We start from the raw sequence: 15,675 nt of genomic DNA on the forward strand, positions 1-15,675 counted from the left end.
AAACATCACACACGGCTGCACGGCAGGAGCAGAGTGGGGCAGGGCCTGGGCTGTGCCTTGTGCTCTGCAGGCTGGCATCACTTGTGGCATCTCTGTAAAGCTGGTGGCAGCCCTTCACCTCCATGAGAGAGGAAGGGCAGCTCCAATGAACAGCAGGGAATGGGGTGATACCTGCAGAGAGAACAAAGCCGGACAGCAAGGCGGTAGCCCTGTTCTGGGGTCATCCTGCTGCTTCTCTCCTGCCCGGGGCATCATCCATCCTCCTGCCACTGAAGTGACACGGGTGCAGACTGTGCCTGTAAGGGGATACTTGGACTTATTTTCTGCATAAACCCCATCACCCTCAGCACCATCATTCACCCACAGCGCTGCGTTCCCGTGCTGCTGATGCAGATGCTGTGACCACTCCCTCACGCACACAGCGCAGCTTGCTTTGCCTTTCCTCAAACCCAACCTCTTTTTTAAAAGCAGAACCTCTTAGTTGCTCCCTTCTGAACAAAAATACTTTAAAACTGTATGGTATCCCAAATGCAGTGTAACTATTTGTCACTCAGGGGGCTCTTTTGTGACAGTTTTGGTTTCACTCACTGGCTGCGAGCTGCACCCCCTGCCTGACCCGACCAGCTCTGCTTTGCACTAAGAGCTTCTCACACCTTTTCTGCTGAGCTGCCCTTTAGTTTCAGCGATACCTGCCTGCAGGACGCACACGTCGCTTTGAGAACTGTAACTTCACTGCACCCTGGACTTTCCTTTTCCACCCACCCACCCTTGTACTGAAGGGCACCAGCACGGAGCAGCCAGCAGCTCATTGCTGCCCTGATGCAGGGGACCAGAACTGAGGAGGGGGATGCTCAGCCCACAGCTGCACTTTGATACACCCAAAGGAAGGTGTGGGAGTTGCTGCCAGAAACCCGATAAGCCCGTCAAGGTGGCAGCAGCTGAGCTGGCACGTCATTGGTGCAATTACAAACCATTATATTTTCTCATTCTTCCTGCTTTTTTTCACACACTGATAGTGCACAGGATGTGACTTAGAACACTTCACTCCTCTTTGTTCTAAACCAGAGAGAGCAAAGTATGTTGCAAAATGCTAAAGGTGACAGCAGGTGGGAGATAGGTTGGAGACCTGGTGATGTGGATGGCTCCGGATTTTAAAGAATCAGTTCTTTGAAGGGATGAAGTTTTGGGGAGAGAGAAGGGAACGCTGCAAGTCTTTGGGTGGCATCAGCAGTAGCAGCTCAGTGCTGGCGGTGCACAGCTTCAACCAAAGGAATCCTGGATCACAGCACACAGCACGCTCTGCTCTGCCCTTGTACTCAACAGCTCTGTGCTCCTAATGGAAACAAGGAGCTGAGAGCAGGAGCTGAGCACAGGACACGCTCCCAGCCCTCCACACTAACTGCACCTGGCAGCAGCGATGGCACAGTGTGCACACAGCACCTGTGGAATCAATGCTGCTGGTAAACGTGGGGCTGGAGCCCAGCATGGGAGGCTGTGGATCACAGCCCTGCTGCTGTGTGCAGCCCCAATGGCCCCTTCTTGCATCAGACCCATCCAGGAAACGATGCATCGCATGTGATTCCATTCCCTCTGCCAGGGGCTCCTGCTTCTCTGTGTGCACGAGTTCCTCGCCTCCTCCCTCCTCCTCTCTTCCACTCCCATTTTATTCACTGCTTTTCAAACATTCACAGATAACTGTTCCCTGTAATAGAAACATCACTTTTTGTCACTGTATTTATTCCTTACTCAGCCGTGTGTGTCATGCTCAGTTCCCATGGATGTAGCCGATCGTTTTTATTTTGTAAATACAATGACCTAACTTTACGTAAACGAAACCCCAATAAACTATTTTTGCACCACCCTTTGCACGCCGTGCACTGCTGCCTTTGTTCAACAACAACACGATGCAAAGCTCAATGGGGTTGAGCTGCCTGCTCCCACAGTGACACCTTGCAAAGAACACGCAACAAGAATAACTTGGAACAACCAGCACGTATTTAAAGGAGCACACATTAAACCTGCTGAACCAGCCCCGCAGCAGAACACGCTGCATCTGAACACGTTTAAGTTTAAGCTTCCCTCAGTTCTTTCTGGGGACTCCCTGCTCTGCAGGAAGATGAGCTGCCGCTGCAATCTGCTCTCACACATTGACACTGCAGCTCCACTAACCTCAAACCAGAGGAAACTCATTTTACAAACCCAAACTTCCTATTTCCCACATTTCCTTCCACAAACCGTCAATAACTCGTGCAAACAAAAGGACAACGGCTGTGCTCACACTCAGACAACCCCCAGCTTCAATGCAGCCCCCACAACCCTTCAGGTACAGCTCCATCCTGCAGCACCCAGAGCTGAAGAGCATCCAGAGCTTGGAGAACACCCGGCTCCCTGCACAGGTCCTGAGCACAGTGCAAACATCACCTCACCCATTGCAGGGCACAGCAATGAGCTCCATCACTGAGCCCATCAGCTGGGTCCCTCCTGCTCCTTTGGCACCTGTGGCAATTTAGGGTTGAGAGCCCTTCAGCTCAGGAGGTGCTTAACGAAATTACAACCAGATTGGTAATAATACATCGATGGCTATAGATAATAATAAACCCTTGAATGGTGTCAGTTCCACACCCCTCCAGCTCAGGGGGAAGCTCCTTAATCATTTTCCTTAGGAAAAAAGGTGTAGTTCCCAGGGTCGTACTCTTCCCAAATCCTTTCAAACTCATCCAGGTAAGGCCGCACAATCTCCGCGTCCTCCACGATCACCACGTTCTCCCTGTTGCTGTGAATCGCCTCCATGGTCCAGTTGAGGGAACCCGTGATGAGCATCTTCTTGTCCACGATGGCGAATTTATGGTGCATGAAGGCCACGTCCTGGTTGTGCCGCACCTGGATCCCTGCAATGACACGACAAGGATGTGACGGGCACCCAGCGCTGGGACAAATCCCCTCCCTCAGTAGTTAATGGAAGGCGCAAAGGCAGCACCGAGCGGGACGAGGCAGGAGCCTCCAACCGAGCCCCCCCAGCCGGGCCCGGCTCCATCCGGCATCTCACCCAGCAGCCGCAGGACGCCGATCTGCGACCCCCGCAGCGCCATGTACTGCGAGTCCGTCACCACGCGGATCCGGACCCCGCGGCGATGCAGCACGGACACGGCCCGGCCGAGCTCGGGGCTGGAGAAGGCGAAGAGGCAGAGCTCGAGGGAGCGCCGGGCCGACAGCAGCCGCCGCAGGAGCCGAGTGAAGGCGCAGTCCGAGCGGGGCAGCGGGCACGGGCACGGAGCGGGGCGGCCGTCGCAGCCCTCGGCCTCGGCCTCGGCCAGCAGCTCCTCGGTGCAGCACGGCGGGGACGGGAAGAACAGCACCTCGCGCACCGACCGGCGCCGCCGCCACGCGGCCAAGAGCGCGGCCAGCCCCGCACCGACACACAGCGACAGCACCGCGCGCATCGCCACGGACCGGGACCGACACCGGGACCGAGACCGAGACCCGGCCGCCCCTCGGCCGCCCCGCAGCGCCGCGCTGTGTCCGTGCGCTGTGACGGCTGGAAGCGGCGGAGCTGGAGCCGCCCCGTCCCGTGACCGCACGGCAACACGGCTGAGATACGGAGCGGAGGAGGGCGGTGAGACGGGCCGGGCTGCGCCTTCCTGCAGCCGGGTCCATGCAAAGGCCCCATTAAGGATCAGCCGGGCAAACAGGGAGCTCCGCTGGTACCTCCCTGCCTGCAGCTCCCGGCCTGCTCTGCTGGAAGCACAGCGTGAACATTGGGCTCACCATTGTGCTGCTGCAGGAGCCACATCTGTGCACACAAACGCGGCCATAGGCAGGAGCTGAGGGTTACACGGCTTTAATGCTTGGATAGAATCGTGCTTTAGGAACATCTAAATCCCAAACGTGTCACATCTCACCTGCTGTTACACAGCTCTGCAGCAGAACTGGATCACATCAAAGGCAGCCACAAGAACAAGCACCAACCTTGTACTTAAGATCCTGACTCCATGCGTTTCTATTCACTGCTGCCATTTTTGTTCACTATCACATTCACTTTATCACATTCATGACTCAAAGTTTCCTTTCCTGTGGGTAAACCTTGAGTTCCTCCATTCCTTATCAACAATGGGAAAACACCTGAGAACCCTGAAATTAAATACCTGGTTAATTGTTGATTAATCCATGTTTTTCTCTAGGTTTGTTTGCTGATTGAACATCCTGTTATGTCCAGCCAAGCATTTCCAGTTCACGTAGCAGCTCTTGTTCCACACACATGACCAAGTTAAGAGGCCTGTTAAATGCTGCCTGTTAGACACGGGCTAAGATGCAGGAACTTGTGAATCAGCTGCTGCTCACACACACACACACACACACACACACACACTTAAATCAAGACCAAATGAGGCTCTGTCCATTTTACAAAAATAGCTCTTCATGAGATTTAATGTCTGTCTCCATTTTATAGACGTTCCAGACAAAAGCAACCTGCGTGTTTTATACAGAACAGAACTGGAACAGCCCGCTCTGAGCTCCATCCTCAGCTCAATGAGAGCAGTGGGTGTCAAACCTGCCTCCAGCTCATCACAACCACCTGCGGTAACGTCCAGCTTTACCCAAGAACGACCCAGGACAAAAACTCCATCACTTCACAACACACAGCGGGTCCTTACAGTGCACTGAAGGAACGTCTCTTTTAGGTCAGATCAAAACCGCACCAACGTTGTCGTGAACTATTAAGCATTCCAAATGGCTACTACAGAGTTATATAAGGGAGCACCTACAGGTTGGATCTGCTTAACTTAATTAGGTAGCTAGAAAACTATTTCCGAAGACATAAAGAACACACCAGAGAGCCTTACCCTGGAGAGGTAATCTTCATTATTTGGATGTTTTGCAACACAGGCAAAACAAGGTATTGTACCCTGTGGAGGGGTGAGCAGGCTGCATGTGGAGACCTCTGCTATCACAATTCCCCCTCCCAGACAGGATTTCCAAAGCAAATGCTGCCACTGTCTCAAGTCAAGCCATAAATAAATAAAAGCGGAGCGACGCGACTCCAACAGGAAACTCCTGACTTTTGCTACAGCAGAAAATAAGTGTCTTTCATCAATCTGAGTGCTCGTCAATAATTTACACGTGATCCTATTCCCTGTGACATCACTTGGTTTTAGTTCTTGGTCTCTCAGACATTTCGGAGCTGTATGTGAGATTCGGAGAGGTCAGCTACATCCATTCGCAGGAGCTCAGGATGCTGTCACAGGTCTCTGAGTCTTGCCAATGAAATCTAAGAGTGATTAAGCACCATAATGCTTCAGGATGGCAGCATGGGATTTTAATTACTTCACGCTGATTCTTTGAGTGTTGCTGTATTTTAGCGTGCAGGTCTAGATGTAGAGTTTCAGGACAGACAGCAGCAGTGTTTATTAGCACTTATTAGTCCAGTCTCACAGCAAGTAGAAAAGACTCAAGTGACTCTTCAAGTTAGTTTGAGGACCGTGAGAATAGCGATGAGGTTTCACTACCCTCCTAATGCACATGCTGCAGGCTCAGAAGTGGTAACTTGGGGGTTCCCTGCAATTATCTGAAGGCAGCAAGTGAGGTTGGGCACCCTTTAGTTCCGAGACTCTGAGGATGTTGGGCTGCGAACTGTTGACATCAGGTGGGACTTGTACGTCTTGCTCAGGCCAGTCATCCAGAACTTCAGAAGCTTGACATTGTCCTCCTCTGCAGCTCCCAGGATGCTCAACAGTTTCTGGGTATCTTCCTTGGGTCTGCTGTCCACTTTGGTGAATTTAAAGAGGACCTTCACTTTACTGCAGGAAAGAGAAACTCCTGTCACTATTACAATTGACTCGTATGCATCAAACAGGCCATGGACTCTAACTGGAATATCTCACAGCACCTACTGCAACTACATGTTAATAAACATCTCTGACAGCATCCCATGGAGACCATCCTCAAGCTTTAAACAAAGAAAGAGGGAGAAGAAGGGCACAAGAAAAAGGGAGATTAGTTAAGGGGAATCAGTCATTTTCAGTAGGAATACGTGTGATCCTACTCTTTTTCATTCTTGTTAGAAGTAAAATAATTAGCTCTGACAACTGGGAATCTCCCTGGGAGGCACTTCCAGCGCCCATCTGGCCTTCAGATCATAACTTAAATTATTATTTCACATGACTCTTTGGTCTTCCTTTCTAACTACTTGCATCTTTGAAATGAGCTGCCTGGAGGCACAACCCTGACATCTATTTGGCACGTTATCTGCACTGGAATACAGGGTACACTGACAGGCTTATATGTTTGCATCCTTAATCCTCATCATGTGCATCGACAAGTATTGTCACGTAGGTAACGTCCAGATGCAAGAAGTGAAGCATAAAGGTTAAGAACTGCTGAAAGCCAAAGAAGAGAGGATCAAAGTAGAACTCTGACACTCTCATCTCCCAGCAGTAAAGATGACTGCTCTCAAGACCAAAGTAAAAGTTACCTGACTATGAGTTTGCCCTGCACTCTGCTGTAACCATTCCAGGGTTCATAGCAAAGAGATCTCTCTGACCGCAGCAGGAGCAGTACTTACTTCATCCACTCCTCTTTCAGGCAAACAAGGCACTGGTCCACAACATCTACAGAAAGGTTCTGGTTGGTCAGAGCAGCTTCGATCTTGTTCAAGATTGTAGGACCAACTGCAGGATCAGAATGAAGGGAAACAGTGAGAAACAGGATATACAACCTATAGGTGGAAACTGACAGCTTTACTAGTAATATCAAGGACTAACCCATTTATCCTATGGCCAAGGCCTGAATACCTGCTGGAATTACAAATGAATACATCTTTGTTCCACCTCTTAGTCTGTTAGAGTTCTGGTTTGAACTCACTTTTCACCAGTACTTTGACATGGCGCATTAACACAGTTTATTTCTATGTGCAGAAAGCTTGCAGAAAGCTCAGGTATTAATAACAGCACAGCACATTATCTCTGAACTAATCGAGCCAAATTCCTTCTCAAGCCTGGAAGAAATCTACCTGTTCTAAAAGGTCAAAGAACAGGCTTCCAAGGCCTGTTTTCATTTCCCATGCTTTAAAGAGGAAATAAAGATCATCCTACTAAAAAACCTCAAATCCAAGATGCAACACTGAATTCTGTGAGGGATCCTGGGACATGCACACAGGTTCAGGGGCCTTTGTTTTTAAGGTTTACTTTTAAAATGGCTGTTTCCAGTCCCATATCAAAAGCTAATTACATATGCACAGTTATGAACATTCTTCATGCTGTTTATAATATACATACACATATATGAATAAAAATATACATTAAAAGAAGCTAAGCAACTTAAGGCATTCCTTTCCTGGACCATTTATAGTATTCCCCAGGAGGTAATTTTCACAGCTCTCTATTGCCTAGTAAGCATGATGCTGTGCTACAATAGCCTTTCCTGAACAATTTCTGCCCAGAAGCTCCCAGACATGCCATTAATCAGATGGAAAACAGAAAGCTATAATTATATACACTGGATCTACAGCATCTGCTGGAGCACAGAAAGAAATCTACAGAGGGAGTGAATCTTTACATTGTACCTGAATGTTCAGTGGACAGAGTTAACCTCCTGTCCATGTCTTTTGAGGCAGACAACGATGCCAATGCATTTAAGTCACTGACCAATGCAGGGAAAGAAAGGTCTGCCACTTCTGTCCCAGTCATACCAGTCTATTAAGTGGAGTATGGGAGATGATGAGCAACATCGCTGTCCGCAGACGTTTAGCAGGTTAAACCAGAGACGCTCAAAATAAACCAAGTACTTCAGGACAGAAAGTGTTTGCCATAGTTTTCAGAAGAATTTCCCCACAATTGATACTGAATCAATGTTACAGAATTTGATTCCCATTTCTGAGAATTAATAAGCAAAACACTGATCTGCTATATGGTATATGGTAGATCGAACCTCAACAGCTGTAAATTCTCAGCCTCTGTCCCACAGTCATCTGGCTTCCTACTCAGACTTCCTTAAAGGCCAGCACATAAACAGCATAAAAAATGGTTAAGGATCAGGATTCTTATTTTATTCTCAGCGATCCAAGTTTCTTCACTGTCCAAAGCACCCACCTCGATCTGCCGCAACAGGGCTGCCACTGGTGACAACAAACTCGTACTTATTGAGGGACTGCTCATCTTCCAGCAGAGTTGGGTAGAGAGTGGACCGGGTAGCAGCGCGAACTTCCACAAGGACTGCAAATTCTAGAGCAACAGAAACCCAAAGCAATATCATCTATAATGGCCCAGACTCTAAACCACAGCTACATACTGGACTGGATGATCTTTTAGGTCTTTTCCAACCTTGCTGATTCTATACCCTGCTCCAAAAAACCCACAGCTCTGTCAGCTTACGCTTGGTGCAGTAGGAACCAGGACTGTCAGCTATGGTGCCATAGTGGTTACAATAGGTGACACACTTTCAACAAGGGATATGGGGAAGTGGTAAAGACTGTAGTTCATGCAGCATTTTTAGACTATCTGATAATTCTTTATTGAAAAATATTAGTGTCCTTTAACATAATACGACAGGGAAAGGAGAGGGTTCTCCAATGAGTTCTTACCAGATGACAGTATGTGGGATGGGATTTGGACATGTGGGCTAAGCCCTAAGAAGTTGCACCGATATGCCTCTTCATACTGATCACTATAGGGGATGATCCGCACACAACCAACAGGCAGCATCGTCTAAAGAAAGAAGGAAACTTACTGAGAGACCCAATGGATATAAAGCAGCAAAGCACAGTTTTTCACCCAGCTTCCAAGACCAGCCAAGACCTGCAGGACTGCTGGTACAGATTCTGCTGATCAGAAGGGAGAGGAGTGATCAGAAATATCTCACTCTGCTTGAAAGAAAGACTATGCAGTTGCCATCTATGGACAACCAAGAAATCCAAAGGTTGGACTTTAATCTCCCCTCAAAATTATGTAATTTAGAACACATCTTCCACAAGTTAACATATTAGAGGCAGGTTATTATGAAAGCTGGACTATTTAAACACATGTAAAAACAAGCATCTGGGAAACAAAGGAAGAAGTCTCTACCCGTAGCACATCAAAAGCAGACTGGACAAGATCCATGTCTCGAGCTTTCCAGATGACCTGGTTCCCCATCAGAACATGCCAAGCCAGCATGCGGAATGCTGATGCCCCAAGAACCTGAAATGAAACCATACTGCATTTGTTATGAAAGTCAGGGAAATGCCCAGTCTGCCCAGTTAAAACACATGCCACACAGGAAAGCATCTAAAACCAGACAGCAGGAATGAACATGAACATTTAGCAACAGTTCAAAACCCAGCACCAAGATTAAGTATTTCTCTGACAGATGCTAAAGGTGTCAGACTTGTGCAAAGTAATTTTCACCACCTCTTACAGCTTCACGAATAAACAGCAGCAAAGTACCACCTTGACAACATGCCCAACCCATGATCTGAGTCAGCATTAAGCACAGTAAGAGAATCTTTCCAATCCTTCAGCTCTCTGGCAGGGTTACACAAATCAGCTGCTTCTTGGCTGAGTTAGTGGGTGGGCAAGATGGATACAGGCCTGTTTGGAATGGGACTGAATGATTTCTATTACGTGGTAACTTTCACCCATTTCTCTGATCTGTGTTATGTTCCTAACAGTGATTCAGGCATGAAAGATGTAACAATATGCTTAGATAGGCCTCTAAAGGTAGCCAGAGGTTGCAATATGGTGTAGTTTAATAGCTTCTAGCATTCCAAATTAGGACAAAGGAGAACAAGTGGCAGATAAAGCAGATCAAGAAGTAGGAGATACTTGTCAAGAGCATCCAGGAAAACAAGCTGGTGTAAAAGAAACGACGGGTCTCCCACACAGAGCCTTCCCCTCAGAGTAACTGGAAGCACTAATGACAAGTTAAATCCACACAGACTGAACCATTTGTTCCCTATTTTTTTTCCCCTTAAGCATTTTTGTTGTAAGCAAACAATACTCAGACCTCTGAATGTGCTGCATAACCTCTGCATTTACTGACATGGCTTTTGGGAAGGACAGAAGTGCAGAACTGGAGAGAAATCACATGATCCCATCCATGTCAGATGACTGGAAGAGGGTCAGGACAAGCAGAGCACAACCTCAGAGAGGGCCAGGATCTCAAATGCCATTAACACTGTTACTAGCTATGTAGGTATTGCCCTGAACAGGAAACAAATGCAAACTGAAGGAAAAAAAAGTATCCTTTTCAAAATACAGTGTCGGAAGAATGAGAATTCATTAGCTCCTGAATTCAGAATCAAAGTAAATGTGCTCCTCTCTTACCTGCCTCATATGCCTGAGAGAGCGGAAGACAGACAACCTTCTGTGAGCCACGTTCCATCTGTTGCAATCTGGCATCAGAGATGTTTCAGGAGAGCATTTAGATAGTTCCTGCCCTTCTGCAGCATCTGGCTGGGAAGAAGGCTTCTCTTCTTCCTCAGATCCATCCCAGCCTTCTGACTCTTCTTTGAGGTCTAGCAAACAAACAGACAAGAGCAACCTGAGTTCTCATTATAATTGCAGCTAAGTCTGGAAATCACCTTGGAAGTGCCTACACAAACTACAGATAACTGTTTTTGGCTGCATGTGGAGAGAAAGTATTTGGAATACAATAACTGAAAACACCAGTGTCACCAGCCTTAAAGTATAACTAAGTTTTGCATCTCAGATATAAAATAATCATTGAAAAGTCAACAAGGAAAGTTCATCTTTTATGGAACAAAACATCACATCCTCCAACCAGCTGTGTGTCCTCTGTTCTTTCTTTAAGGGTCACTGCCACAGCTTTTAGGCAGATTTTGCAGATTCTATTCTAAATGGAGAAATAAAATCACTAAATATAAGAATTTAAGATTCCTTAATTTTAGAAACTTGGTAGGAAAAAAAAAGAGCAAGAAGAAAGCTCCATATTTTGCCTGCAAATTCTTCTGGCTATAGAGATAAACTGGGAAGGCCAACCCAGCCAGAGAACAATAATGACAATGATGCAATGTTCCTACACAAACAATAAACAACATAAGTGTATGCAGAGAGCCTACAATGCCACAGGCATTGATTTCATGTCCCTCGAAGTCACAGTCATATGGGAAAGCACATCAGCTACTGCAGGGCTACCATTAAGGTGGGGTCCAAGAGAGATGGTTGCACTTGCTATGCTGGCAAAAGCACTTGGTGTTTTACCAGCCACAGCGTTCTTAGAGGATCTTCCAGCTCTGGAAACTCTGGCCTCACCTGCAAGTTTTTCCATCTGAACAAGGGTGTCTTCAGTTGGAGCTCCCTCCAGAAGTTTCTCTGTAAGCCGGCTGCCACAAGCTTTCAGAAGCCTGGAGACATTGAAAAACAGGTGGAAGCAGTAAGCAGGCTTAATGAATGCCAAGCAACAAAACAGAGAAAGAAACTTGGTGTAACAAAACATTCAACCATTTACCAGTACGTGTTCCTTATCCACACGCCTACATGTTCCTTTGTCCTAACTACCAGTGTTCTAATTGCTCAGTCACTGCAAGGCCTACCATTTTGCAATTACCTTGTGCAATATGCTTATCCCCCACCCAAGTCACATGCCAGCACTGCATCCCTCTCTGTGGCATCTTTCCAGGGAATTCTGATGACACACTGAGGGGTGGGAGTGTCTTTCCTTGCATTTCTCCTTCCTTTTCCTCGTACTTCAGTTTTCCCATCAATAGTCACATAAGGAGATTTACTTCACTGCAATAAGAACTATTTCTGCCTTAAAGCCATCACGAGGCCTTCCGTGCTCAGCTCCTTCCAATTCAGAGACTTCTTAGCAAAGTCCAGCTTACTACATCAAGAAAAACAACCCAAACATTTCCACCCTTTCAAAATAAGGCAATATTTTCTTTGTGTTCCAGAAGCCAGAAACACAAGTGATATTACCAAGCGAAAGAAGTGTGCAAACATGCCCACAGGTTCTCATCGTTGGTCAGGGATGTTAAGGAACGGGCTGCGTTGCCATTGCGCTGGTGCAGGAAGGGGGTGAATGCTGTGTTCATCCGCTGAGCACGCTGAGGGCACCCAAACTGCTCAGCTTCAAACACCTGCAGCACAGACAGTGGACAGTGTAACAGTCTTATAAAAGGCTGATAGAAAACTAAAATCACCAAAACGCTAAGGAACACCCACAACAGAAAGAGGTGCATCAAACACAGTCATTCAAATACACTAAATAATGAGGGAAGGTAAAATACCTTATTCTTAGATTGATTAACATTATCATTAAGTAAAACATCAGCTCTCAAAACTTTGTCCTTCACTACTTTGGGTACTTAAATTCTAACAGAGCTATTGTGTGGCAGTTTGGAGCCTGAAAGGCATCACAAATGGCTTAAAAGAACAAAGGTGGCCTCTCTCCTATAGACCCAGATACACACAGCCCTTTTACTCCTTGTATCAACCTTAAACTGATTGCAGTGAGCCAGAGCAGCTTTTGGATTAAGATGCAGAAAGCTACCAAAAGGCTGTACTAATATTACTATACTAGTAATAGGTGAACGGTTGGACTGGATGATCTTTTAGGTCTTTTCCAACCTTGGTGATTCTATGATTCTATAATGCTGAGCCAAAAGGACTCACTCACTGACCCACCTTAAGTGCTTTGCCCTGAAGTTCATCGATGATGCCTCTGATTTTTCCCAGCAAGAAAGGCCATGAGTTGATGAGGTAAATCCGGTCCATCATGATAGTGATGATGCTGTACCAGCGCTGGAAGCCTCGGGCCAGGCTGTCTTTGATAAAGAAGGTGTGGCTGAACACAAAACCATGCTGTTCATCTCCAAAAAATATAGGCCCTTCACGTCCTGGGCAGACCTGAATGGGGGGGACATACAGACCAAAGAAGCTCAGCTGGAAGAGCAATGAACTGTATAACAAAAGCTTGCTGCTATTTAACAGACATCTGATGAATAAAACAATTTTTTTTAAGGCTGCTATCTAAAACCTGTGGTCAAACAAACATAATAAAGCCTTCAATTTATCTTTATTTTACAGATTTTGCTCAGTTCAGCTACAACACTGTGGAGAAATCACAAGGAATTCCTGATGCTGGCACACAAACACTAGTCTGTAAAGCTCTCCATTTATATGAGACACTGAACGTCAGCAGTTTATAAAGACCAATTATTTCTCAATACAAAGCAATAGATGCCAACATTTTTACACAAATAATTTATCAGTTTATATTAAAAACACAAACAATAAATGCACAGGAGTGAAAATAAGAGAACTTTCACATCTCAGAAGTCAAGAGGAAAAGCATCCCCAAGGTAAGGCCCTAAGCAGGATTTCTTCCTGTACTCCTAAAGAGTTACCTCACAACTCAGACTGCGAACGCAGGCCTGGCGCACAATGCTGAACAGCTGGGGGTGGTTTGGGTGCTGGTGACTGACATACTTGATCGAAGTCTCCTTGTCGTGGCTGACAAACCCAGGATGTCCTCCTGCAAGAGAGCGGCAACCCTGAAGACAGAAAAGCAAATCCAAGCATAAACGAACATGCAGATTTCAAAGGTTTCCAGCTGCCTTTGCGTTTTCCCTTCTAAACGTAGGGTAGCATTATTTACACATATAAACTCAAGTATTCAGAATGCAAGCAGTTTGAGTCAGGGTGAGCACTTAAACTCAGATCCTTTCTATGCCAGTTTTCCACTGCTGAATTTGATTGTGCATTTGATGGTGATGGCTCTGCAAGCAGTACAAGTCAGTTCATAGCACCTGTGAAAGCAACTGGCCAACAAAAGCACTGGCCATAACCTAAAGGCAAGTAAATAACAAGTAGCTCAGATCAAGTGCTAATAGTAGCCACACAAAGGAAAAACTAAAAACACAGTTTTTTCTCTAGTTTTAGGAGCTTTAAGGTTGGTTTTGGTTTTTTTTTTCCTGTTCCCTATTTGATGTTGCTGCTAAATATTGCTATTAATCAATGGTAGAACCTGGTCTAATGAAGCAGAAACCTTTGGAGGCCAAGGGAAGCGTCTCTCAGACACATGAAAATCACACGCAGGGCTTAAAAAGACCTTAACAGAGAAACTTGCTTTGTCAGTTTGCTTAATAACATTTCCTTCAACTTCTGTTGTGGGTCACTGCAGTTTATAAGGACTTTTTTAGTACTGTCAGTTATATGAAAGCACAGGGGTAGTTCATGTGTTCATCAGATAACCCAAGAGCCCTTTAGTCAAGCAAAGAAACACTGATGTTCTGTGTACAGCTATTCACACTTACCTCACACATGTCTGACTTCTTTGGCCCTGGGCTGCTGGAATCAGCGCTGGCACCTTCAGCTGGGCTGTGCGAGCGGATCCTGCTGCTCATCTGGATGCCGCCTTCCTCCTCTTCCGCCTGCTCATTCTGCCCAGTGATATCCCCGCTGCTGGCACCTTGAGGAAGCGGTGAATGTAGAACCTCAGTGCAAAAGAGGGTGCGGGGACCGTGGAGCTCACAAAAATGGCAGAGAGCAACAATAGCATTCATAGCGAGAGCTCAGCACATCCGTCAGGGTCTCCTGCAGGTGAGTGAAAAAACACATAGCATCAATATACAAACTGGCACAAGAACTGCTGTTAGAATTGCTGTTACAACACCCCATGGGCCTGTCAGGTGTGAATGCTGATCTGTGTCTTTCCAAGAGCTGCTCAGTTGGGGTGTCCAGCACAGTTCCACCCTGGGCTGTGCTCATACCTTCACAGGACAGGCCCAGAGCAGCACAATCACTCAGCACCTGGGCACCTCAGACCGTGTCAGGATGGGGCTGTGCCGGCCCAGTGCTGTGTCAGCCATCCTTAAGGATCTCCATGCAAGCGTTTCTCAGCCAAACCGATGGCACAGCACAGAGAAGGGCCCTCAGAGGCCACCAGCCCCACCCGTGCCGTGTGCTGCCTGCCCAGGGCCCAACTACGGCCTGGGACAGCTCCATGGCGGGCACACGGCGGCTCCTCACCGCCCTCAGTACGAAGCATTTCCCCTCGTATCTAATCTAACCGTCCCCTTTCAGCCCGAAGCCGTTTCCCCCCGTTCTAACGCTGCATCCTACAGGCCCGGCCCGGCGCTGTGTGTCCACCCCCGGTCCCCACGCAGCCACACGGTCGGTCCCGGTCCCGGTCCCGCTCAGTGCCCGCTCCCCCACTGCCCGGCCCACCCCCCGCTCCCCCAGCCCCGTTCCCGTCCTCTCACCGCTCCGGGCTCCCGCCCCGGCCCGTCCCGTGGCTGCGGGCAGCTGACACACGCTGACCGCCGGGCCGTACCATCCTACCGGGCCGCGGGGGGGGGGTGCTGGGGATGCGGGCAGGCAGCTCCCCGCTGATCAGCCGCCCAAGGAGCGGCGAGGAGCGGGATGAGGCTGCAGAGGGATCGGGACGGGGATGCAGCTGGTGGCCGGACAGCAGGGGGCTGCCCGCCTCCACACACAGCTCCCGGCGCACTCCTCCCCCCCCGCGGCAGCGGCAATGACCGCGACCCGCAGCCGCCCAGTCACGGGACTGGGAGCAACCACTGCTGGGAGCGCGGGGGGGTGAGACGAGACGGGGCGATTAAAGGCAGCCAGCAGCGCTGCTAATTAATACAGCACCGCTAATTAATACAGCACCACCACTTGCAGCAAAGGCCTGATTCAATTTCCATGTAACCTCAGAGCCAGTGCTGGGCAAGGACAG

The 15,675-nt window shown here is 47.9% G+C and overlaps 2 protein-coding genes across 2 annotated transcripts; both read right to left on the reverse strand.

Annotated features, from left to right (window-relative positions):
* Positions 1–1,973: 1,973 nt before the first annotated feature.
* Positions 1,974–4,289, reverse strand: PLD6 (phospholipase D family member 6). Its single transcript, XM_015876591.2, has 2 exons — positions 3,047–4,289; positions 1,974–2,888 (listed from the first exon to the last, which is right to left on the reverse strand). Exons 1-2 carry the CDS (start codon positions 3,438–3,440, stop codon positions 2,647–2,649), a joined length of 636 nt encoding a protein of 211 aa, XP_015732077.1. The 5' UTR covers positions 3,441–4,289; the 3' UTR covers positions 1,974–2,646.
* Positions 4,290–4,392: 103 nt separating this feature from the next.
* Positions 4,393–15,462, reverse strand: FLCN (folliculin). The gene is made up of 12 exons (XM_015876586.2): positions 15,197–15,462; positions 14,249–14,528; positions 13,340–13,486; positions 12,618–12,839; positions 11,910–12,070; positions 11,244–11,335; positions 10,296–10,486; positions 9,057–9,170; positions 8,576–8,699; positions 8,085–8,216; positions 6,560–6,665; positions 4,393–5,795 (listed from the first exon to the last, which is right to left on the reverse strand). The coding sequence occupies exons 2-12, from the start codon at positions 14,495–14,497 to the stop codon at positions 5,594–5,596; spliced, it is 1,740 nt and encodes a 579-aa protein (XP_015732072.1). The 5' UTR covers positions 14,498–14,528; positions 15,197–15,462; the 3' UTR covers positions 4,393–5,593.
* Positions 15,463–15,675: the final 213 nt, after the last annotated feature.

The sequence above is a fragment of the Coturnix japonica genome, chromosome 14 (assembly GCF_001577835.2).
Source record: "Coturnix japonica isolate 7356 chromosome 14, Coturnix japonica 2.1, whole genome shotgun sequence".
NCBI classification, from domain to species: domain Eukaryota; kingdom Metazoa; phylum Chordata; class Aves; order Galliformes; family Phasianidae; genus Coturnix; species Coturnix japonica.